Below are 22,232 nucleotides of genomic sequence, written 5' to 3'. Positions count from 1 at the left end.
AGATTTTTATCTCCAAATTTTCAATTTGATATTTTTTCAGAATTTCTCTTTATTGAATTCATGTCCTGCACTGCCTTCTTTATTTCATTCAGCTATTGATTTGTATTTTATCTGTGTCCTCTTTGATATCATTGATCATTCTTTTAAATTATTTTACTGCAATTTCATCTTCTTCACTATCATTAAAGATCATTGCTGTAGAAATGTTGATTTCTGGAGGAGTCATTTTGTATTATTTTCTCATATTTCTTGTGTTTCTACATTGGAATTTGTGCAGCTGGGTCTTAGTCATTGGATGAAGGTCTTAATATCCCATATTTTTCAGTTGAAATATTCACAATGCTTTGACAGGACTGATGGGGGCAGGACTGAGGTACAGTTCCTCACCCCTGGTCAGAGGCATAGCTCAGTAGCAAAACATACACCTAATGTGCTCAGGCACTGGATCTGATCAAAGCCCCACTAAGAGAGAGAGGAAAAAAAAAAAAACTAGCTGCAGAAACAACCACAATTGATAGACAAACCCACTGTGAAAGTAAACAATTTAAAACAATCACCACCACAACTCCAGTACCATTACAGGAATAAAGGAGTAAAGGCAATACTGTGTGAACTAAGAAGATACTACTTAGTAAGGCTGGCAATGGAAAGAAAATGTGAGAAGTGATACTAGCAAATAGTACTAGAAAAAAGGAGAAATAAAAGCAGAAGTCAAAGGGAGAAAAGTAAATAGAAAGGAATAAGAAGAAATAAGAATAAAAGAGGTAGAAAAGATCCATCAAAGGAAAGGGATAGAAAGAGAAAAACAGCAAACAGCCAAAAACAATGAAAATCAAGAGGAGTTGTAGAAGAGGGAAATAGAGAAAGAAGAATTGAGAGAGAAAGAGCAGATAGAGAGAGAGAGAGAGAGAGAACTGAACTGATCTCCCAGCTGAGCTCTTTTTTTTGGTGGTACTGGGGTTTGAACTCAGGGCCTCACACTTGCTAGGTAGGTACTCTACCACTTGAGCCATGCCCTAAAGCTGATCTAATTGAAGAAAGACAATAAAACAGTGGAAGGGAGAAAAGAGAAGGGGGAAGAAGACAGGATTAAAGTTTTAATATTAAAAACAGACTGTAAACCGACTACCAGTGGCTCACGTCTATAATCCTATCTACTTTGGAGGCAGAGATCAAGAGGATTGTGGTTCAAAGTCAGTCCTGGCAAAACCTTATCTTAAAATATTCAACACAAAAAGGGCTGGCAAAGTGGCTCAAGCAGTAGAGTGCCTGCCTAGCAAGTGTGAGGCCCTGAGTTCAAACACCAGTGCCACCCAAATAAAAAAAGTTGGATGTCGTGATTCACATTATAACCCTGACACTTAGGAGGCCTAGGCAGGGAGATTACAAGTCCCATGCCAGCTTGGGCCTTATTTGAGAGCTCATCTCAAATAAGAACAAATCAAGAGAAGAAGAACTAATCAAGACAGGAAAGTACAAAATAGGTCAAACAAATTAGATATTAAATGGGAAAATAATGTAAGAGAAGTATAAAAGCAAAGAGAAAAAAATGTGTAAAAACAGAATTTAAAATTTATATGTAAATACTTAAAATCATTCTAATTTTAGAAGTCTGTATAGAAAAGTGAACAATCAGGAAAAAAATAAGAAAGAGGAGGAAACCGAAATAAATTTAAATTTAAAAAGAGGACAGGTTTCAAGTCCTCTAAGGATGACAGGTAGTCTTACTAGTAGCCCAGGCTGGCCTCAAACTTGTGATCCTTCTGCCTCTACCTTCCAAGTGCTGGGATTACAAGTGTGGATCACCATGCTCAGTGAAAAGTTTTCTTGATATTTTTGGACAGCTTGTTGTATATAGAAATGAGGCTAATTTTTTTTATTTGATACAGGGTTTTCACTATGGCTTCTAATTTTCATATGCTGACTTTCTATCCTGCAACTTTACTGGATTTATTATTTCTAACAGTTCTTTTATGACATACACATATCTTTAAATCATACTTAATCCTAAAATTAAGATAATAGCAAGTCATACTTCTACCTAACATAATACAGCTGAAAATCATACAAAGTTCAGAGGTAAAGTTGCTCTTCTCCATTAATTTAAATACTATGATGTAAAGTAGTATTGATTGATCTTCTGAGAGATGATAAACGAGTAAAAGAAAAAAATATTTTAACATTTTAAAATATTTTAATATTTTAAATAAATAATAAAATAAATAATATTTAAAAATAAATAAAATATAATCATTCTATTAGAACTGTTAACTTTCCTGATTTCTGCACCTGGTCATGTGATCACAGCTAGGCTCTACAACTGCCTTCTTCCATTGCTCATTCCATATTCATTTCACCCTCAGTTGGTTACAGTTTTTCCTCTGTTGTATGGTCCAACCCTTCATTCCTGAAGAAGTTGGCCCTGGATTGGGTTGTTTTAATTTTCCATTGACTTTAATTACAGCACATAACAGAACTATGAGGAACCAAAAGGCAACGTTTGCATTTTAGACATAGCCTTTCTTGCCCTCATTGTATAGTGGCAACCCAGTTTCCCCTTGACGATTTCAGTCAGTACAATAGGCCCCTTTTGCCTATTGATCAGAAACATAGGAGTCCAAAGTGGTTAATGGAAGTGCCAAGTTCCAGGTCAATGAAATCACTGCGTCTCGTCATGGAAGCATTCCTCCAGGCCTAGTGGTGAGTGGATCATTTCTCATTTCTATCCCGGGTCCATGAATGCTGGTTACCAGAAAAGAATACCATATGCTGAATGCTATCTAGAGCACGGGTAGCATCTTGAAGGACATTTTCCCCAGCAGGTATTGTCACCTACCTGGTTCTGTTGCTGAGTGCTCAAAAGGCTATTCCACTGATCTATTCACCCATGATAATGAACATGCTAAGATGGGATTCCAGGAACTCGGGCCATTGCCATGCTTCATTTGCTTTAAAGTGAATTCCTTGATAAGAAGCAGTGCAATTTATATCATATCTACTGTTTTATTGCATGGTTCTTGGTACATAATAGAATCTTGACAAATGTTTCTTGAGGAAGTGGGGGGCGGGTCTTAGTTAAAATAAATGAGGATTATAATCAGGGCTCTTGTTAGAACAACTTTAAAGTTTTCTGCAGAAATACTCTGGACTGGGAGTGGTAGAACACTTGCATAGTGTTTGTAAGGCCCTGGGTTTGAGTCCTAGCACCACAAAAAAGGGGGACAGAAAGAGAGAGAGAGAGAGAGAGAGAGAGATTGAAAGGGAAGGTGAAAGAGAGAGAGAGAGAGAGAGAGAGAGAGAGAGAGAAAGGGAGAAAGAAAACAAACATCCTATTATCAGTTAAATGCATTGATGTTTAGTTAGCTGTGTTCCAATTGAAGTTGGGAGACCTCTGCTGGACTCCCCTCAATGCAGGAGGGTTTGAAATTACATCAGTTTGGGTAAAGAAAAGAACTCCACAGGTTTTATTCTGTATAATTATGTAAAGGAACATCCTCAGATTATACTTTTCTATAGAACAGAGATACTACCTTTATTCCTCTGGAACATTCTGCTCTCTCCTGTCTTCTAGTTGATATATATGATCCATGTAAGCATTGGTTTTGATGTTGACCATGTAACCAAAGATTCCCAGATGACAAAATTTTGGAAGATGTGAGAAAAATCTCCCAACTATGAAACATATTTTAATACTTGTGAGACACCTGGGTCACACTCATTGTTATCATCAAGTAGCTAAGATCTAGAAAAGAAAATAGAATAATTACAATAAGACTTTCCAAAGACAATCACACACAAATAGGGAATTATTCTGCTCACATTCTCTCATTCTCTCTCTCTCTCTCTCTCTCTCTCTCTCTCTCTCTCTCTCTCTCACACACACACACACACAAAGGTCACTGATGACATCTAAAGAACGTATACTTTACATCCCAGCCATGCTTTATTGTTGAAGAGTTTTAAATATTCTATAGTTCTGAGCAGATGACCTTGAATCAGAACCAGCTAAGTGACATCTTCTTCCCAAACACGAGAGACCTACTATGATCAGATTTCTAGAGATTTTTCTTAATGGAATTTGGATGCATGTCTTGATTTCTATTGCCTCTTTCATTCTTGGAGGTGAGTACATGGACTCCCTTGGTCCAGCTGGGTAGACAACCAAAGTAGGGAAACTCAGACTCTTCCCACCAGCAGTCTGCAACCTACAGAATGGCACTAGTTGTGGTGGGATGGAACACTCTGTGTCTCTGAATTCTGTGTGTTGGAGGGGATGGATGAAGTGAGTCACCTCACATTTCCTGTGCCTGACCACATGATGTGCAGCCCACAGTTAAGAACTTTGGTTGCACACTTCATACCACGCCATCTGTTCTGGTCCAGTGCAGAAGAATCCAAGACTGAGGAAGGTGACATAGTGTGCAGTTTCCTGGACCAAGAGTTTTGATTACCACCACCACTGGGAAGCCTGGCCATGAGTCTCTTCCTGATCATTGCGGTTCTGCTGCTCCAGAAACCCACAGGTAACCCAGAGCTTTCCAGGGCCTCACTCAAATCAACAATGGGATGGAGTATTTCTAAATGTCTGAAGGAATTTTATAGTCCACAATATGGGGAGATAAGATTCCCAGGGAGGATTGAAGCCTATCCAGTGATACCAGGAATCCCCTCTTCATTGGGCCATCCACCATGGTCTGTCCTTAAAAATGTGTATTAGCATACCAGGTACAGTGGCTCATGTCTATAATCCCAGCTACTTAGGAGGCAGGCATTGAGAAGATCATTAGCTTAGGCAAAAAGTTAGTGAGACCCAACTTCTCTGGTTATTAAAGAGATGCAAATCAAAACAACACTTAGATTTCATCTGACCCCAGTTAGAAAGGCCATAATCAAGGGTAATAACAATGAATGCTGGTGAGGATGTGGCAAAATAAGAACCCCTATACACTGCTGGTGGGAATGCAAATTAGTACAACCAGTATGGAGATTCTTCAAAAAACCAGCAATAGAATGTGATGTGATCCAGTGATACCACTCCTGGGCATCTACCCTGCAAGGCAGGACGCAGTAGAGACACCTGTACACCGATGTTCATCCCAGCACTGTTCACAATAGCCAACTCTGAAAACAATCCAGATGCCCTACAACTGATGAATGGATCAAGAAATTGTGGTATTTATACACAATAGAGTATTACTCAGCCACAAGGAATAATAACATGGGGTTTGAAGGTAAATGGACGCTTAGAGACATCATGTTAAGTGAAGTTAGTCAGGATCAGAAACACAAAAGCCGCATGTTTTCTCTCATACATGGAAGATAGATCCAAAGATAAACATATACACAAAAATAAGCATGATCATATACAAACCCAGATGTAGAACATGTTTGTAACACTGCAGCTACTCTGTGGAACTCAGGGAAAGAGGGAGGGGAAAAGAGAATGATAGAGAATCAGTAATATCACATGCCATAAGATGTAAAGGATATAAGGACATGCATTAAAAACTGCTGAAAAACAGGGGTGGGAGGTAAAGGGGTAAGGGCATACATTGAGACACCTCTTTGAACATCAACTTAAATATTAATAATAAAAATCAGGACTGTAAAATAAGCACAGTGTGTGGGGGGGTACTAGTGGGAGGGGGAAGGTGAAGGAAGGAGATTAAGGTGATGGTATATGGTAGATGGATTTCATATACCTATGTGAAACAGAATTAAAAAACCTCTTGCAATTGCTTTAAGGGGGTTAGGAAGGGGTTTGGGGGGAGAGATGATGGGGGCAGCGTAAAAAATGTACAGTCTGTCTGATCAGAGTTGTCACTTTGAATCCTCCCCATATAATGAATATATCCTAGTAAAAAATTTATAATGAAAAAAGGACTGGCAGAGTGGCTCAACTAGTAAGAGCACCTGTCTGGAAAGCCTGAGTTCAAACCCCAGTGCTGCAGAAAAAAAAAACACTTCCAGGTCAGGTGTGGTGACACATGCCTCTAATCTCAGCACTTGAGAGGCTGAGGCAGGAGGATCATGACTTCGAGGTCAACCTGATCTTCAAATATGCATTTTAGCCTATTATACTACAGTGTCTCAGTAGTGGATGAAGCACAAACTTCAGAGTCAGATTTAAGAAACATGCCTCCCATCCTCCCATGTCTACTCTTTTGTCAACTTTAGATAAGAAGTGAGGACTCGATGAGCCTGTTTACCCATCTGTGGAGAAAATGACCCCTGGCTCACAAAGGTTTCATTAAATGATAAGCCATTTGTGAAGCACCTAGCAAAGCACTTGCCGCATAACAAGAACTTGAAAATTAGAGTTTCCTTTTCTAATTCAAAACCATTACCTTTAATATTTGCCTGTTATTATAAGAATGGTCTATCCTTGTTCCCTAAATTTCTAAGACTCAAAAGAGTTCTAGAACCTGGGGTTATAGGGATCATCCATGTTTATAGAAACCAAAATTTTAAGTTCCCAACCCTTAGATCACTGAAAGCATTTAAGATCATTGAAAGAGCTGGGCAGGGTGGCACATGCCTATAATCCCAATACTGAGGAAGTGGAAGCAGAGGGATCATGAATTTGAGGCCAGCCTCAAGTTACCTAGACAGTTCAAGGCTAACCTGAGCTATATAGTAGACTGTCTCAAAAAGCAAAAGATGACTAAAGGAAAAAAAATACATATTCAAGTGAGCGGAGGTCTAGAACTGACACTGGAGGAATTCTTGCCTCTGGAGAATGAGAAGTCACAGAAGGACAAAATAAATCCAAGAATGAGAAGGACATCTGGATTATCGTGATGACACAGCAACCAAAGAAACATGCCCTGGCAGTGGTCTGCAATACTAAGAATGAATAGAAGGGGGAGATTATTGAAGGGGAAAAATGACCTGACTGGGAGGCAAGAAGTGATCCTTAGCCATGTGGTGATTTTGAACCTAAGAACATAGTTTGACTCTGACATAAAAACAGAGCAACAAGTTGTTGTTCTCTGGGCATCAGAGTGGGGAAGTAGTAAGGACATAGTGCCCTGGAAGCATTCAAGATGAGGAAGATTTGCTAAGGTCCCCAGATGGAGCAGCGTTCCACAGTCTTAAATCGAGGATTCAGCTCCTTTATTTTCTGTAACCTAAGGGATGTGGAAGGTTCCCCAAACCTTGCAAGACCTAAGTATGAATGAACCAGTTAAATGTAAACACTGAGTTTCACCTTGATAGAGAGCGTTCTTTGGGATATTAGGAGAATAGGATTTGTGAATATTCCATCCCCCCTACTCCCTACAAACCTCTTCTGCCTTTCCAGTAACCAAAATCACACTCAGTTTCACTGACCTTGCTTGTTGTTCTTCTCTGTGCACAGTAACTGAGCAACTGAAGAGATGCTGGGATAACTATATACATGGATACTGCAGGAAAATATGCAGAACGACTGAAATACGTGAGATTCTATGTCCAAACGGTAGATATTGTTGCCTCAGTATCAAGGAACTAGAAGAACGTAAAAAAATTACAGAGCCACCTCGTCGAAAGCCACAAACATATGCATTTACTTTTCCTCAAGTCAGTGATGCAGAAATGGAAACTCCCTTAACTCCCAAGACATTTTCTATATAAATCAAATACAGTTTTCTGTTCACTCATTTTTCTCCTTATTAATACCCTAAGGTAATGGAATCCAGGCCTTTTTCCTTCTGATTTCTTGAGCTCCAGAATGGCTTTCAAACACATCACACTAAAGATTAATTGCCTGTTTTCTGATTCATGTATTCTTTAACTCAGCATTTACTATCTAGCAGATAATGAATTGATAGCAATTACAAACAGTGCTCTAAAACAATAACACAACAATCCTGTAACATGGAGGACTAGGGGTGCAGCTTACATGGTAGAGTACTGGCCCTGAGTTCAATCCTAGCACTAAACAAACAAAAAACATCTATATCATAGGATATTGGAATAAGAAACTCAAGAAAAATGACATGTAATTCAGGAGAAGGTAAGGTGGAGTATTTCATGGGTGTGTTTAAGATTAATATGATGCCTTTGTAGAATTTCAACAAAACTTATTAGTAGGGAAGGCAATTGGAGTGCAAAGAATGGCATCATCAAATGGAAGGGAATTGGTAAGGCTAGGATATTTGTGAACTGTGGGGAAGTCTGATTTTCTAGGTCCTGTGAACCAGTAGTGAGCTGGGAAGGGCAAGATAAGTAGGAGTCCACTGTCATGGACTCGCTGCATAACATGGAGGCAAGCATAAACAAAAGACTCTGACAGACGTCTTTAGAGAATTTTGTTGTTGTTGTTCTTTTGGTATTGGGATCCTTCGGAGTTGGGTGAAACATAAAACACCTAGGTATTGGTCTGAATTGCAGCATTGTATGAGTGTTTACTGCTGCCTTGATATGCAAGACAACAAAGCAATAATCCATTGTATAGTCCTAATGCTTAAAGATGTACTTTTTTGTGGAGTGTAGTTTGAACTCAGGGCTTTGTACTTGCAAAGCAGGTGCTCTATCCCTTGAGCCACACTTCTGGTCCATTTTGCTCTGGTGCTTTGAAGATGGGGATCTCATGAACTATTTGTGTGCTCTAACCACAATCTTCCTGATCTCAGCCTCCCAAGCCAAGTAGCAATGATTACAGGCGTTAGCCATTGGGACCCATTCAAGATGTACTTTTTGAATATGATTCATACGAACTTTCTTCTTCAGCTATATCTCACCTTCGTTTTCCAGTATACTCTCTTATATCATTATCATGTCACCATAACAATTATGGCAGACTTCAGATTTCATTCACACACTAATTTGTTGCATGCCACTCCTAGAGAGCAGAACTGAATCCTTGTCAAGGACTCAGTTCCTTGACGGAATAAGGACGGTAGCATGTCTCCCATCATGATTCTAAATTGTTATGAGCCAGTAACTGCTGTATGCAGTCCATACATCCCCTTCTCAAATGGGAGAGTATGGTTTTAACATGACAAAATAAATATCACATAACATATTAGTAGTATAGTAAAAATAACATATCATTAACTGTCAAGAAAAGTGAAATCCTGTCATTTGCAGCAAAATAGATGGAACTGGAAGACATTATATGTAAATAAAATAAGCCAGACACCACAAAGAAAAATATCATATATAAATATGATATATTTATTTGATTTATTTATCTGATATGATATTTTAATCTGATATGATATATCAGATTTAAATCTGGAATTTAAAAACCATTTGAATGAGAATAGTGATTGTTAGAGGTTGAAATGTAAAGGAGGAGATAGAGGGAGGTTGAACAATAGGCACCAAAAGATAGCTAGAAGGGACCAGATGTGTGGCTCATCATGGTAATTCTAGCAAGCAGAAGGTGGAAATGCGAAGATCATGGTTTGAGGCCAGCCTGGGTAAAAAGTTAACAAGACTGCCATTCTCAATAGGTAAGCCAAGTGTTGTGGCAAATGCCTATGATCCCAGCCACACAAGAGGCTATACATAGGAGGATCATGGTACAGCAAAAATGTGAGAACGTACCTGAAAAATAACTAATGCAGAAAGGGTTGGGAGCATGGCTCAAGTGGTAGAGCACCTTCCAAACAAATGTGAGTCCCTGAGTTTGAACCACAGTACCACAAAAAAGATGAGATAGATAGATGGATGATAGATAAAGTCCTGATGTTCCACGGCACAGTGGGTGAATATACTTCACAATTGCCTACTATATGTTTTCTTGAAGAACCAGAATAGAGAACTCAAAGGCTCCAAACATAAAGAAATGATAAGGAGATGGAGATTCTGGTTACCCTAATTGACCAGTATCCACTGTGTACATGTGCTCACACTGTACCCCATAAATATGTATAATTATTACACATTAATAAAAAGAAATAATAAAAGAAAGAAAATGAAAACTACTACATACAATATTTAAAATAGATGTGAAATGATTCCTTATTAAAATAAAATAATTTTAAATAGTTTATGAGTAAGATTTTGGAAAATGCTCTAAGACAGATCCAAGAAAAATGAGGTATCAATACTTCCTATACCAAAAGGGTGAATGATGAAAGTATGGGATTTCTATTTAATTTTGTATGTAAAAAGAGGAGGCAGACAAATATACATGGACCTAACAATACTGACCACATCCACTTCTCCTGTAAGTATTGAAGGGATACAGTGTAATGGGAGAGGGGTGCAAAATAAAATTCGAGGATTAATTTATCTGTTTGACTGGAGACACTTCTCTGGTCAACACTAACTCAGCCAAAACGGATTATTGTATCTAATTTATCAGTGGACCCACACAGAGTAGAGGCCACATATAGATTAAAGACAATGGGCCACACCCACCTTTGACCAAATGGGCCCCTCCCCTCAAAGAAAACACACCCCTGTGACATTGTATTAGAACTCTGAAAAAGAGAATGTTATTCTCAAGAGCTGACTTATGTGAACCTTATTTTTACAATTCTGTCAGAATTAGTTTTGAAAATAGCTATAGATTAGCTTCCATGGCTCTGAAGTCCCCAATAAAACTTTCTAAAATTCTGCAATGAAGTCCAGTCATTGTTGCCTTATCCATCAGAATTCTCAACAGCCACAACGACTAAAGGGACGATTCTTGTGTTCTCTTGGAATTTTTACACCTCCATCTAAACATTTGTCCCTCTGTCCTCCCAATGAAACAAAACGGTGAGCCGCTCATGGAGGAATAAGGCCTATCTAGCTCTGTCTTGTATGAGTAAATGCTAACTCATAAGTTATATATAACCAATGCTCTAAGCACAGCAACATCCACTGGTGTCACCACAGAGGTTTCTGTTTCGTTCATCTGGAGAGCATTTCCTGCCATAATAACACTACAATCTTATCAAACTCACAATTTGCTTCTTAAATATGTCCCTGTCGCTTATAAGGCTCTAAATGTTCCACCATCGAAACAAACGGAATATTCAATGCTTCCAAACACCCATGAGTACCATTTGTCTAAAAACTGTGTCAACTAGATAGATGTGCAACTGCTACTGAAAAAGGAGATGGAGAAAGCTCATTAAATGAACCTCAAATGATATATTCAAATTATTTTGTCTTCACTGCCCATCAGATCAGCCCCAATAAGTGTTACGAAATGTTCAAATATCTTTTCTCCCTCTAATAAATTCTTAGTTCTTAGTATGCAAAGAGAGGAGAGGGAGAGAGAGAGAAGGGGGAGGGGTGGAGAGAACATTCAGATTTTCTTAGACATAAAAAATTTTATTTCTAAAAAATGAGGAGAAATACCTAAAATTCAGTGAAATATCATCTTCCTTAGAAGTAGAAGCTATAACTTCCACCTCTCCCAATGTGTTCATTTAATCTCCCATTTTGTAAGTGTTACACCTTGAATGTGGCAGCTATCAATTCATGATTGGTGTCCAAAAAATGAGTGAATACATCAATAAATAAATACAGGCAAAAGCACAGGACTTTATTGTGTGGGGAATCACATTCACAGAAGGAAGCAGGTAAACTCTTGCGGCATGCTGCTAGGTTGGACAGCACTTCTCAGTTAGGACAGGTGTAGTACAAGGAAACAAGTGCTCTATTTATATACTAATCGTGAAATATGTGACAGTGGGTAAAATAATGTAGTCTATCACTTCCTCAGACTTCTCATTAGGAGGCTGAGCTGGCTGTTGGATTTGGATTTGTTTTCTGTTTTCCTCTTCATCAACACAACATAATTGCGCATGTAGACACCCCACTTCAGCTATTTCCCCTACTTTGCATCTCTTCCTGCAGTAGCCTGCAACGTTATTAAAGCATCTTTTGGGACGTGCCCCATCTGCACCTAGGAAACAATATGGAGCCGAGGTTAGTTTCTGCGGGAGAGCAGAAGGGATGTGTGGTTCCCTACAAGTTATCTCCTCCTATGGTCCCAAAATGAACCTTATGCAGGTAAGAGGAAATCAGAACCCCCTCCTTGAAAATCACCCAAATTCGGGACATTCTAAACCCCAGCTCCTGGCCAATGCCCAGTTGGCTGTCAGAACATTAGAACACATGATACAAAAGAGAAAAGACCTCAATTCCTAGTTACGGACTGGAGCTATGTCTTGTCCCAAGGACCCTGGCAAACCTGACTCTGCTCCATGTTTCAAAGTCAGCATTCCTTCAGCCCTCAGTCCCCAGATCACATTAACTTGTCACTATTGACACAACTTAGAGCCAAATCATCTTTTTAAAAGAACATCAAAACCAAGCAATGTTAGCACACATCTGTAATCCCAGATACTTTGGAGGCAAAGGCAGGAGGGTTTCAAGTTTGAGATCAGCCTGGGCAAAGTAGCACGAATGTATCTCAAAAATAAAATAAGCTGGGGCTGTGGCTCAAGTGGTAGAGAGACTGCCTAGCAAATGTGAGGCCCTGAGTTCAACACTCAGAGCCACAAATAACAACAAAAAATGACCTGGCATAATGGCTCATGCTTATAATCCTAGCTACCCAGGAGGTAGTGATCAGGAGAATTGCAATTCTAGGTCAGCCCAGGCAAAAATTCATGACTCTTGATCTCAACCAATAAAAGTTGAGCATGGTGGAGCATGCCTGTCATTCCAGTTACATAGGAAGTATAAATAGGTGAATCATGGTTCAGGCTGGCCTGAACGTAAAAGTGAGACCCTAGTCAAAAATTAACTAAAGCAAAGAGGGCTGGGGTGTGGCTCACCTGCCTAGCAAGGGTGAGGCTCTTATGGAACCCCAATTCCATCAAAACTAAACTAAAATTTTTTTAAAAGGCTAGACACATGGATCAAGTGGTAGAGCATGTGCCTAGAATGTGTAAGGCCCTCGGTTCAATCCTCAGTACTGAAAAAAAAGAATAAGAACATTATGTACAGGACTTTTAAAAAGTTGGCCATGTGGCTGGGTTCTACACTCACTGATATGGAGAACAGAAATCTCCTTTTGCCAAGATCTCTTGGGTCTTAGCCATAAATGCATTGCGAATTCCTTCACCTCTCCAGCCTGTAGTACTTCTCAAGAATTTGGCTTCTCCCCTTTTCACCTGATCTCAGATAAATGTATTGCCCAAGGATCAAACTCAATTCCATGAATACCTATCCCCTTGAGATCCAAATTGTCACCTATTCAAAGTAACGCACTAAGGTACTAAATTTCTTATATCTAAACCTTAATTTGTCCCTCTACATAAAGTATGGCCACAACCATGGAATAAAGATGGAGAACAGAGATGTGTTCTGTCCATTCTAAACTTCATAGTCAGGGAACATCTTCAAAGATTAGAGAGGTATATCTTGAGGGCCACAAAAAGACAATGTGCCTTCATCCTAGCAAGGAGAAGGAAACCATCAGGGACAGGGCTCCTACCATGAACTTGGTGCTTCACATTTGTAGGCTCCTGTGGTCCTCACATGAACTAGAATCATTACACTCACCTGACAGAAGAGAAATTTGAGATTCAAAGGGAATGATTCACCTAACTCATAGTTAATAACAAAGACATATTTTATCCTCACATGGAACCATGTGCTATTTTCATTACTATGATAGCACAGACTGAAAATGAATTTGAGGGGAAAGGAAGATGGTCAGGCTCTTGGGTGAAAATTGGATAATGGGTTCATGACTACTTTTAGCAAGGACTCCTGAGTATAGCCCTGTCCTCCCTGCTTGCTCTTTTCTAAGGCACATCAAGTCAGACACCCAGGAGAATGGGTATTTTTTATGATATTGTAGCTATCACCAATCTTAAGGGTCCTGTCCCCATTCTTAAAAGCAGTAATATCTCCTATAATTTTATGGTACATTTGGACAAGTTACCTGTGAATACCACAAACAGCAGAATAATGAGAACCAGAAACAGCTTCATGTTTACAGACTTCCCAAGAGAAAGACGCAAGAGAACTTCTTTGTCCACTGGTCCGTATCACACAGTCTTTCAGGATAAGTCACAGCTCCAAATGCTATTAGTATTCCAAGATCTGGTTTTAACTCACTTAGACAGACAGGAAGTCCAAGTCCCCCCTTACATCCCCAAATATGGAGCTCACAGTCACAGAAGTTCCATCCCATCATGCCTACTCCCCTTTTCTCATGAAGCAAACTCCGGAAACTATGATTTCTCTGCCTGGCTGTCAGCCCATTTGGGTCAAGGTTGACTGGTTATATGTCCTGGTTTGGAAGGGACATTCTTGGTTTATCCCTATTCATTACCTCTCACTCACAAAAGTAACACAGTTTGGAAGATAAATCATTAATTAATCAAAGTGGACACATAGCCCATCCAATAATAATATTTAAAATTCATGAAATGTCTAGACAATCACTCCAGGAGTGTGCTAGAGAGTAAAATAAAAATATTTTATTGAAACATTGCAGTTATATGTGAAAATAGAGAAAGAGTAGGTAATGGGAGGTTAATCTGATTAAAGCATGATATATTCATTCTGAAATACCAATGCATAACTCCCTTGAACTATCCATATACACTTAAAAAATGAAAGACAGAAAGATAAAACAGGTCCTGTCCAGGGGTGGGAACAGTAGGAGGGAGGAGGCAAAGAAGATGAAGGAGGGTGAATATGTAGGATATATTTTATATTCATGTATGAAAACAGAACAATGAAACCTGTTGAAATGGTTCTAAGAAATGGGGAGAGAGGATGTGGGAAAACAATGGAAGGGGTGAATCTGATTAAGATATATTGTAAGCACATATGTGTGTCATCATGTATATCCCCTGTACAACTATCATATGCTAATTTTTAAAAATCAAAGGTTTATTTTGGTTCATAGTTACAGAGGTTCCAATCCAAGACAGAGTGGCCTCATTGCTTTGGGCCTCTGGTGAAGACAGTACATCATGTCAAAAGCACATGGCAGAGCATAAAAAAATGCTTACATGTGAGAGGAAGCAAAATTAGAGACAGATAAGAAAAAATCATAGTCCCACAATGCCCTTCAAGGACACAGTATAAATGTCCACATTTATATGGACATTATGTATGTTCCACAACATCCCAATAGCATCACCCTGGGAGCCAACCCTCCTTCAACACATGACTCTCTGGGAGATACTCATTTGAACCATAGACCATGACAAGTATATGGGCTTTCCTATAACGTATGGGACCCAACTCTCTGAGGGTATTTGGATAGGAGTTAAGCACCATTAAATAAGATTAATATTCATGAAAGATCTTTGTTATAAGCACCCTTTCATGTTCCTTAATGAAGCTCTTGGGGGGCAGGTCAATTTGACAGTTGTCAGACCCTTCCCTTCTGCCAGCCTAGCTGCCTTGAGCAAGGAGCTGTCAACTAAACAGCCCCTCCTTTGGCAACAAGCAGACTGTCACTATAATAATTTAGCTGCTTTGAACACTTAAGGGATGCCTTGAGGAAGCTACACTCTAGCTATAAGAAACACTTCAACCTGGGCTGCTGGTCACCACTTCTGCTTCAGGAGGCCTTGTTCCAGTCACAACTGCTCCAGCCTTCACCAGCACTGAAAAACTTCACTTTAACCATGGCAAGCCTTGGTGATCTGCAGATGGCCTCACCTGCAGCTGCTCAAGAGGGCCTTGCCCTTGGCTGCTCCAGATCTTGTAATAATAGTCCTCAATTAGGACAGGAGAAGGAGGAGCACCAGCTGTAGTGACTTAGTAAAAAGCTTATGATTGACAAAAAGAAGCCTATACCTATATGAGGTGTGTTACTGGTCCTTATACAAGGCCTGCAGTTGGAGAACTGGAAGTTGTGCTGTGATTGGTGAGAATTTCACAGCCAACAACAGGTATACCATGTCCCTTCTCTAATCATACAAACAGCTTGAATGACACTCTTTTTTAGTTAGCCTGGGAGGCTTCTTTCCTTTGTAGTACCCCATAGGGTTATTACATTAGGCCCAACTAACAACTTCTCCCAAATGGTCTTTTGCCTACTTCTGGTCCTTATCACAGGTAGAATGGACTGAGCTAGTGATACAAAAAAAAAACCAGATGAAAATTCTGCATTTCCAGCCCCTGCAGCAGAAGTAGCAGAGAAGAAACAGCTGAAGAACTCCCAAGAGTCACCAGGAGCTGAGGGCCCAGCAGCTCTGAGATGTTACACTAGGAGGTGTTTCAATAGACCAAGAGAGTGACCAAGGGAAGAATCTGCAAGAATCTAAGAAAGAGAGCAGAAGTATTGAGGTGAGAGACAGCAGAGAAGCTGAGGCTATGGAAGACAAGAGGCAGCAAAGCCAAAGAGGAGCCAAGACTGCAAGGACTGCAAGTCCTGGTTGCTAGAAGAGGGCTTCCAAGGGATAGAGACGTGAGGGTGCTGGCACCCAAAGCACAGGAGCTGTGGCTCTGGCTGCTGGATGTTGGCAAGCTGAGCCTTGAGCAATAAGCCTATGGCTTTGAAGGTTGGGAGTCATAGGCCTCTGGTTCTCAGAGCTTAGAGCTTTAGCTCGGGGTTTGAAAACCCAACCTGTGAGCTTTTGGAACTCAAAGCCATAAACTCAAAGCTTGATTTCTGACATGAGAGGTAAAAGAACACCCAGTCAGCCATTTGTAACAAAACCAAACTACATATTGATTACGCTGTCAATTTGGAGATGTTTGATCTCATCTTTCTCTCTCCCTGCATTTTTGGATATTATGTAGTTTATAGAGCTTATCTATGGGAACTCCATAGTTCCACACAAACCTGTATTCTAACTACTAGGAACCAATAGTATCACTAATATTTTCCTCATATCCAGCATAGTTAATCAGATGAACACCTGTATTAGCCCCTACATAACTCCTTGTTGTGATTTGATAGGAAGTGACCCCCGAAAAAGGCTCATGTAATAAAAGGTTAGTCCCTAGCTAGTGGCACTATGTTGAGAGATCCCAGAAACCTTAGGAGGTGGGATCTAGATAGAAGAAGTAAGGAGGCAGGTCACTCAGGGTAAATTATCCCTGGCCCCTTCTTGTTGTACCCTCTCTGCTTCCTGTCCACCAAGATGTAAGAAAAACAATCTTTTCCATCAAAGTATATGTCACCCTCTTAGATTACTTAAAATTCCTCAGGTCGCCATCTTAGGTGACTTGCATTGTTTTTTTTTTCTTTTATTATTCATATGTGCATACAAGGCTTGGGTCATTTCTCCCTGCTGCCCCCACCCCCTCCCTTACCACTGACTCCGCCCCCTCCCTCTCCCCCCCACCCCCTCAAAACCCAGCAGAAACTATTTTGCCCTTATTTCTAATTTTGTTGTAGAGAGAGTATAAGCAATAATAGGAAGGAACAAGGGTTTTTGCTGGTTGAGATAAGGATAGCTATACAGTGAGTTGACTCACATTAATTTCCTGTGCGTGGGTGTTACCTTCTAGGTTAATTCTTTCTGATCTCACCTTTTCTCTAGTTCCTGGTCCCCTTTTCCTATTGGCCTCAGTTGCTTTTAAGGTATCTGCTTTAGTTTCTCTGCGTTGAGGGCAACAAATGCTAGCTAATTTTTTAGGTGTCTTACCTATCCTCACCCCTCCCTTGTGTGCTCTTGCTTTTATCATGTGCTCATAGTCCAATCCCATTGTTGTGTTTGCCCTTGATCTAATGTCCACATATGAGGGAGAACATACGATTTTTGGTCTTTTGGGCCAGGCTAACCTCACTCAGAATGATGTTCTCCAATTCCATCCATTTACCAGCGAATGATAACATTTCGTTCTTCTTCATGGCTGCATAAAATTCCATTGTGTATAGATACCACATTTTCTTAATCCATTCGTCAGTGCTGGGGCATCTTGGCTGTTTCCATAACTTGGCTATTGTGAATAGTGCCAAAATAAACATGGATGTGCAGGTGCCTCTGGAGTAACCTGTGTCACGGTCTTTTGGGTATATCCCCAAGAGTGGTATTGCTGGATTAAATGGTAGATCAATGTCTAGCTTTTTAAGTAGCCTCCAAATTTTTTTCCAGAGTGGTTGTACTAGTTTACATTCCCACCAACAGCGTAAGAGGGTTCCTTTTTCCCCGCATCCTCGCCAACACCGCCAACACCTGTTGTTGGTGGTGTTGCTGATGATGGCTATTCTAACAGGGGTGAGGTGGAATCTTAGTGTGGTTTTAATTTGCATTTCCTTTATTGCTAGAGATGGTGAGCATTTTTTCATGTGTTTTTTGGCCATTTGAATTTCTTCTTTTGAGAAAGTTCTGTTTAGTTCACATGCCCATTTCTTTATTGGTTCATTAGTTTTGGGAGAATTTAGTTTTTTAAGTTCCCTATATATTCTGGTTATCAGTCCTTTGTCTGATGTGTAGCCGGCAAATATTTTCTCCCACTCTGTGGGTGTTCTCTTCAGTTTAGAGACCATTTCTTTTGATGAACAGAAGCTTTTTAACTTTATGAGGTCCAATTTATCTATGTTATCTCTTAGTTGCTGTGCTATTGGGGTTTTGTTGAGAAAGTTCTTACCTATACCTACTAACTCCAGAGTATTTCCTACTCTTTCCTGTATCAACTTTAGAGTTTGGGGTCTGATATTAAGATCCTTGATCCATTTTGAGTTAATCTCGGTATAGGGTAATATACATGGATCTAGTTTCAGTTTTTTGCAGACTGCTAATCAGTTTTCCCAGCAGTTTTTGTTGAAGAGGCTGCTATTTCTCCATTGTATATTTTTAGATCCTTTGTCAAAGACAAGTTGGTTATAGTTGTGTGGCTTCATATCTGGGTCCTCTATTCTGTTCCACTGGTCTTCATGTCTCTTTTTGTGCCAGTACCATGCTGTTTTTATTGTTATTGCTTTGTAATGTAGTTTGAAGTCAGGTATTGAGATAACTCCTGCATTGTGCTTTTGACTGAGTATTGCCTTGGCTATTCGTGGCCTCTTGTGTTTCCATATAAATTTCACAGTAGATTTTTCAATCTCTTTAATGAATGTCATTGGAATTTTGATGGGAATTGCATTAAACATGTAGATTACTTTTGGGAGTATCCACATTTTTACTATGTTGATTCTACCAATCCATGAGCATGGGAGATCTCTCCACTTTCTATAGTCTTCCTCAATCTCTTTCTTCAGAAGTGTATAGTTTTCCTTGTAGAGGGCTTTCACATCTTTTGTTAGGTTTACACCTAGGTATTTGATTATTTTTGAGGCTATTGTAAATGGAATTGTTTTCATATATTCTTTCCCAGTGTGTTCATTATTAGTGTATAGAAATGCTAATGATTTTTCTATGTTGATTTTATATCCTGCCACCTTGCTATAGCTATTGATGATGTCTAGAAGCTTCTGAGTAGAATTTTTTGGGTCTTTAAGGTATAGGATCAGGTCGTCTGCAAATAGGGGTATTTTGACAGTTTCTTTACCTATTTGTATTCCTTTTATTCCTTCTTCTTGCCTAATTGCTCTGGCTAGGAATTCCAGTACTATGTTGAATAGGAGTGGAGATAGTGGGCATCCTTGTCTAGTTCCTGATTTTAGAGGGAATGGTTTCAGTTTTTCTCCATTAAGTATAATGCTGGCTGTAGGTTTGTCATGTATAGCTTTTGTAATGTTGAGGTACTGTCCTTCTATTCCTAGTTTTCTTAGAGCTTTTATCATGAAATGGTGTTGGATTTTATCAAAGGCTTTTTCTGCATCTATTGAGATGATCAAGTGGTTTTTGTCTTTGCTTCTGTTAATGTGGTTTATTATATTTATCGATTTTCATATGTTGAACCACCCCTGCATCCCTGGGATGAAGCCTACTTGGTCATGGTGAATAATCTTTCTGATGTGTTGTTGAATGCGGTTTGCCATTATTTTGTTGAGGATTTTTGTGTCAATGTTCATTAAGGAGATTGGCCTATAGTTCTCCTTTTTGGAGGTGTCTTTGCCTGGTTTGGGATAAGTGTAATACTGGCTTTATAAAATGTGTTTGGCAGTTTTCCTTCCCTTTCTATTTCATGGAACAGTTTAAGGAGGGTTGGTATCAGTTCTTCTTTAAAGGTCTGATAGAATTCAGCAGAGAATCCATCAGGTCCTGGACTTTCCTTTTTGGGGAGACTCTTGATTGCTGCTTCAATTTCATTTTGTGTTATATGTCTATTCAGGTGATTAATATCCTCTTGCTTCAGTTTTGGATGGTCATATGTATCTAGAAATCTGTCCATTTCTTTAAGATTTTCAAATTTATTTGAATATAGGTTCTCAAAGTAGTCTCTGATGATTTCCTGGACTTCCATGGTGTTTGTTGTTATCTCCCCTTTTGCATTCCTGATTCTACTAATTTGGGTTTTTTCTCTCCTCATTTTAGTCAGGTTTGCCAGGGGTCTATCGATCTTGTTTATTTTTTTCAAAGAACCAACTTTTTGTTTCATTAATTCTTTTTATGGTTTTTTTTTGTTTCTATTTCATTGATTTCAGCTCTTATTTTTATTATTTCTCTCCTTCTATTTGTTTTGGGATTTGATTGTTCTTGTTTTTCTAGGAGTTTGAGATGTATCATTAGGTCATTGATTTGGGATCTTTCAGTCTTATTAATATATGCACTCATGGGTATAAACTTTCCTCTCATGACTGCCTTTGCTGTGTCCCATAGGTTCTGGTAGGTTGTGTTTTCATTTTCATTTACTTTCAGGAACTTTTTAATTTCCTCTTTTATTTCATCAATGACCCATTCTTCATTAAGTAATGAGTTCTTTAGTTTCCAGCTGTTTGCATGTTTATTGTCTTTACTTTTGTTGTTGAGTTCTACTTTTACTGCATTGTGATCAGATAGTATGCACGGTATAATTTCTATTTTCTTATATTTGCTGAGATTTGCTTTGTGCCCTAGGATATGATCTATTTTGGAGAAGGTTCCATGGGCTGCTGAGAAGAATGTATATTGTGTAGAGGTTGGATGAAATGTTCTGTAGACATCAACTAGGTCCATTTGATCTATTGCATATTTTAGATCTTGGATTTCTTTATTGATTTTTTGTATGGATGACCTATCTATTGATGATAATGGGGTGTTAAAGTCTCCCACAATCACTGTGTTGGCGTTTATATATGCTTTTAGGTCTTTCAGGGTATGTTTGATGAAATTGGGTGCATTGACATTGGGTGCATACAGATTGATGATTATTATTTACTTTTGGTCTATTTCCCCTTTTATTAGTATGGAATGTCCTTCTTTATCTCGTTTGATCAATGTAGGTTTGAAGTCTACTTTGTCAGAGATAAGTATTGCTACTCCTGCTTGTTTTCGGGGGCTATTGGCTTGGTAAATCTTCTTCCAGCCTTTCATCCTAAGCCTATGCTTATTTCTGTCAGTGAGATGGGTCTCCTGTAAGCAACAAATTGTTGGATCTTCCTTTTTAATCCATTTTGTCAAGCGGTGCCTTTTGATGGGGGAATTAAGTCTGTTAACATTAAGCGTTACTACTGATAGGTATGTGGTGATTCCTGTCATTTAGTTGTCTTAGTTGTTTGAAGGTTGATTGTGTGTACCTAAGTTGAGGTTACTCTCTACTGTCTTGTTTCTTCTTTTCCTGTGGTTTGGTGCTGCCTGCCTTTTCATGGTGAAGTTGGGTTTCACTTTCTGTGTGCAGAATCCCTTGCAGAATCTTTTGTAGTGGTGGCTTTGTGGTCACATATTGTTTTAGTTTCTGCTTATCATGAAGACTTTTATTGCTCCATCTATTTTGAATGATAGTTTTTCTGGGTAGACTATCCTGGGGTTGAAGTTATTTCATTCAGTGCCTGGAAGATCTCACCCCACGCTCTTCTTGCTTTTAATGTTTCTGTTGAGAAGTCTGCTGTGATTTTGATGGGTTTACCTTTGTATGTTACTTGTTTTTTCTCTCTTACAGCCTTCAATATTCTTTCCTTAGTTTCTGAACTTGTTTTAATGATGATATGTCGTGGGGTAGTCCTATTTTGATCTGGTCTGTTTGGTGTCCTGGAGGCCTCTTGCATATGTATGGGAATATCTTTCTCTAGATTTGGGGAATTTTCCGTTATTATTTTGTTGAATAGATTACACATTCCCTTTGCTTGCACCTCTTCTCCTTCTTCAATGCCCATGATTCTCAAGTTTGGTCTTTTGATGGAGTTGGTGAGTTCTTGCATTTTCTTTTCACAGGTCTTGAGTTGTTTAATTAATAGTTCTTCGGTTTTTCCTTTATTTACCATTTCATCTTCAAGTTCTGAGATTCTGTATTCTGTTTGTTCTATTCTGCTGGATTGGCCTTCTGTTTTGTTTTACAGTTCTGTTTCATTCTTT

The 22,232-nt window shown here is 39.2% G+C and overlaps 2 protein-coding genes across 2 annotated transcripts; one reads left to right on the top strand and one right to left on the bottom strand.

Moving 5' to 3' along the window:
- Positions 1-4,474: 4,474 nt before the first annotated feature.
- Positions 4,475-7,614, top strand: Defb127 (defensin beta 127). The gene is made up of 2 exons (XM_074075254.1): positions 4,475-4,523; positions 7,361-7,614. Exons 1-2 carry the CDS (start codon positions 4,475-4,477, stop codon positions 7,612-7,614), a joined length of 303 nt encoding a protein of 100 aa, XP_073931355.1.
- A 3,974-nt stretch (positions 7,615-11,588) lies between these two features.
- Positions 11,589-13,874, bottom strand: Defb128 (defensin beta 128). Its single transcript, XM_020171973.1, has 2 exons — positions 13,826-13,874; positions 11,589-11,827 (listed from the first exon to the last, which is right to left on the bottom strand). Exons 1-2 carry the CDS (start codon positions 13,872-13,874, stop codon positions 11,589-11,591), a joined length of 288 nt encoding a protein of 95 aa, XP_020027562.1.
- Between the last annotated feature and the right edge of the window lie 8,358 nt (positions 13,875-22,232).

This window comes from Castor canadensis, chromosome 5, assembly GCF_047511655.1.
Source record: "Castor canadensis chromosome 5, mCasCan1.hap1v2, whole genome shotgun sequence".
NCBI lineage: Eukaryota > Metazoa > Chordata > Mammalia > Rodentia > Castoridae > Castor > Castor canadensis.
This window is presented reverse-complemented; position numbering and strand designations above follow the sequence as displayed.

Bases quoted from the DNA above. Each gene is read 5' to 3' on its own strand.
- Defb127 (XM_074075254.1), top strand. From the start codon at position 4,475: ATGAGTCTCTTCCTGATCATTGCGGTTCTGCTGCTCCAGAAACCCACA. The intron at 4,524-7,360 runs GTAACCCAGAGC...CTCTGTGCACAG, and splicing joins GCTGCTCCAGAAACCCACAG to TAACTGAGCAACTGAAGAGA.
- Defb128 (XM_020171973.1), bottom strand. From the start codon at position 13,874: ATGAAGCTGTTTCTGGTTCTCATTATTCTGCTGTTTGTGGTATTCACA. The intron at 11,828-13,825 runs GTAACTTGTCCA...TCCTAGGTGCAG, and splicing joins GCTGTTTGTGGTATTCACAG to ATGGGGCACGTCCCAAAAGA.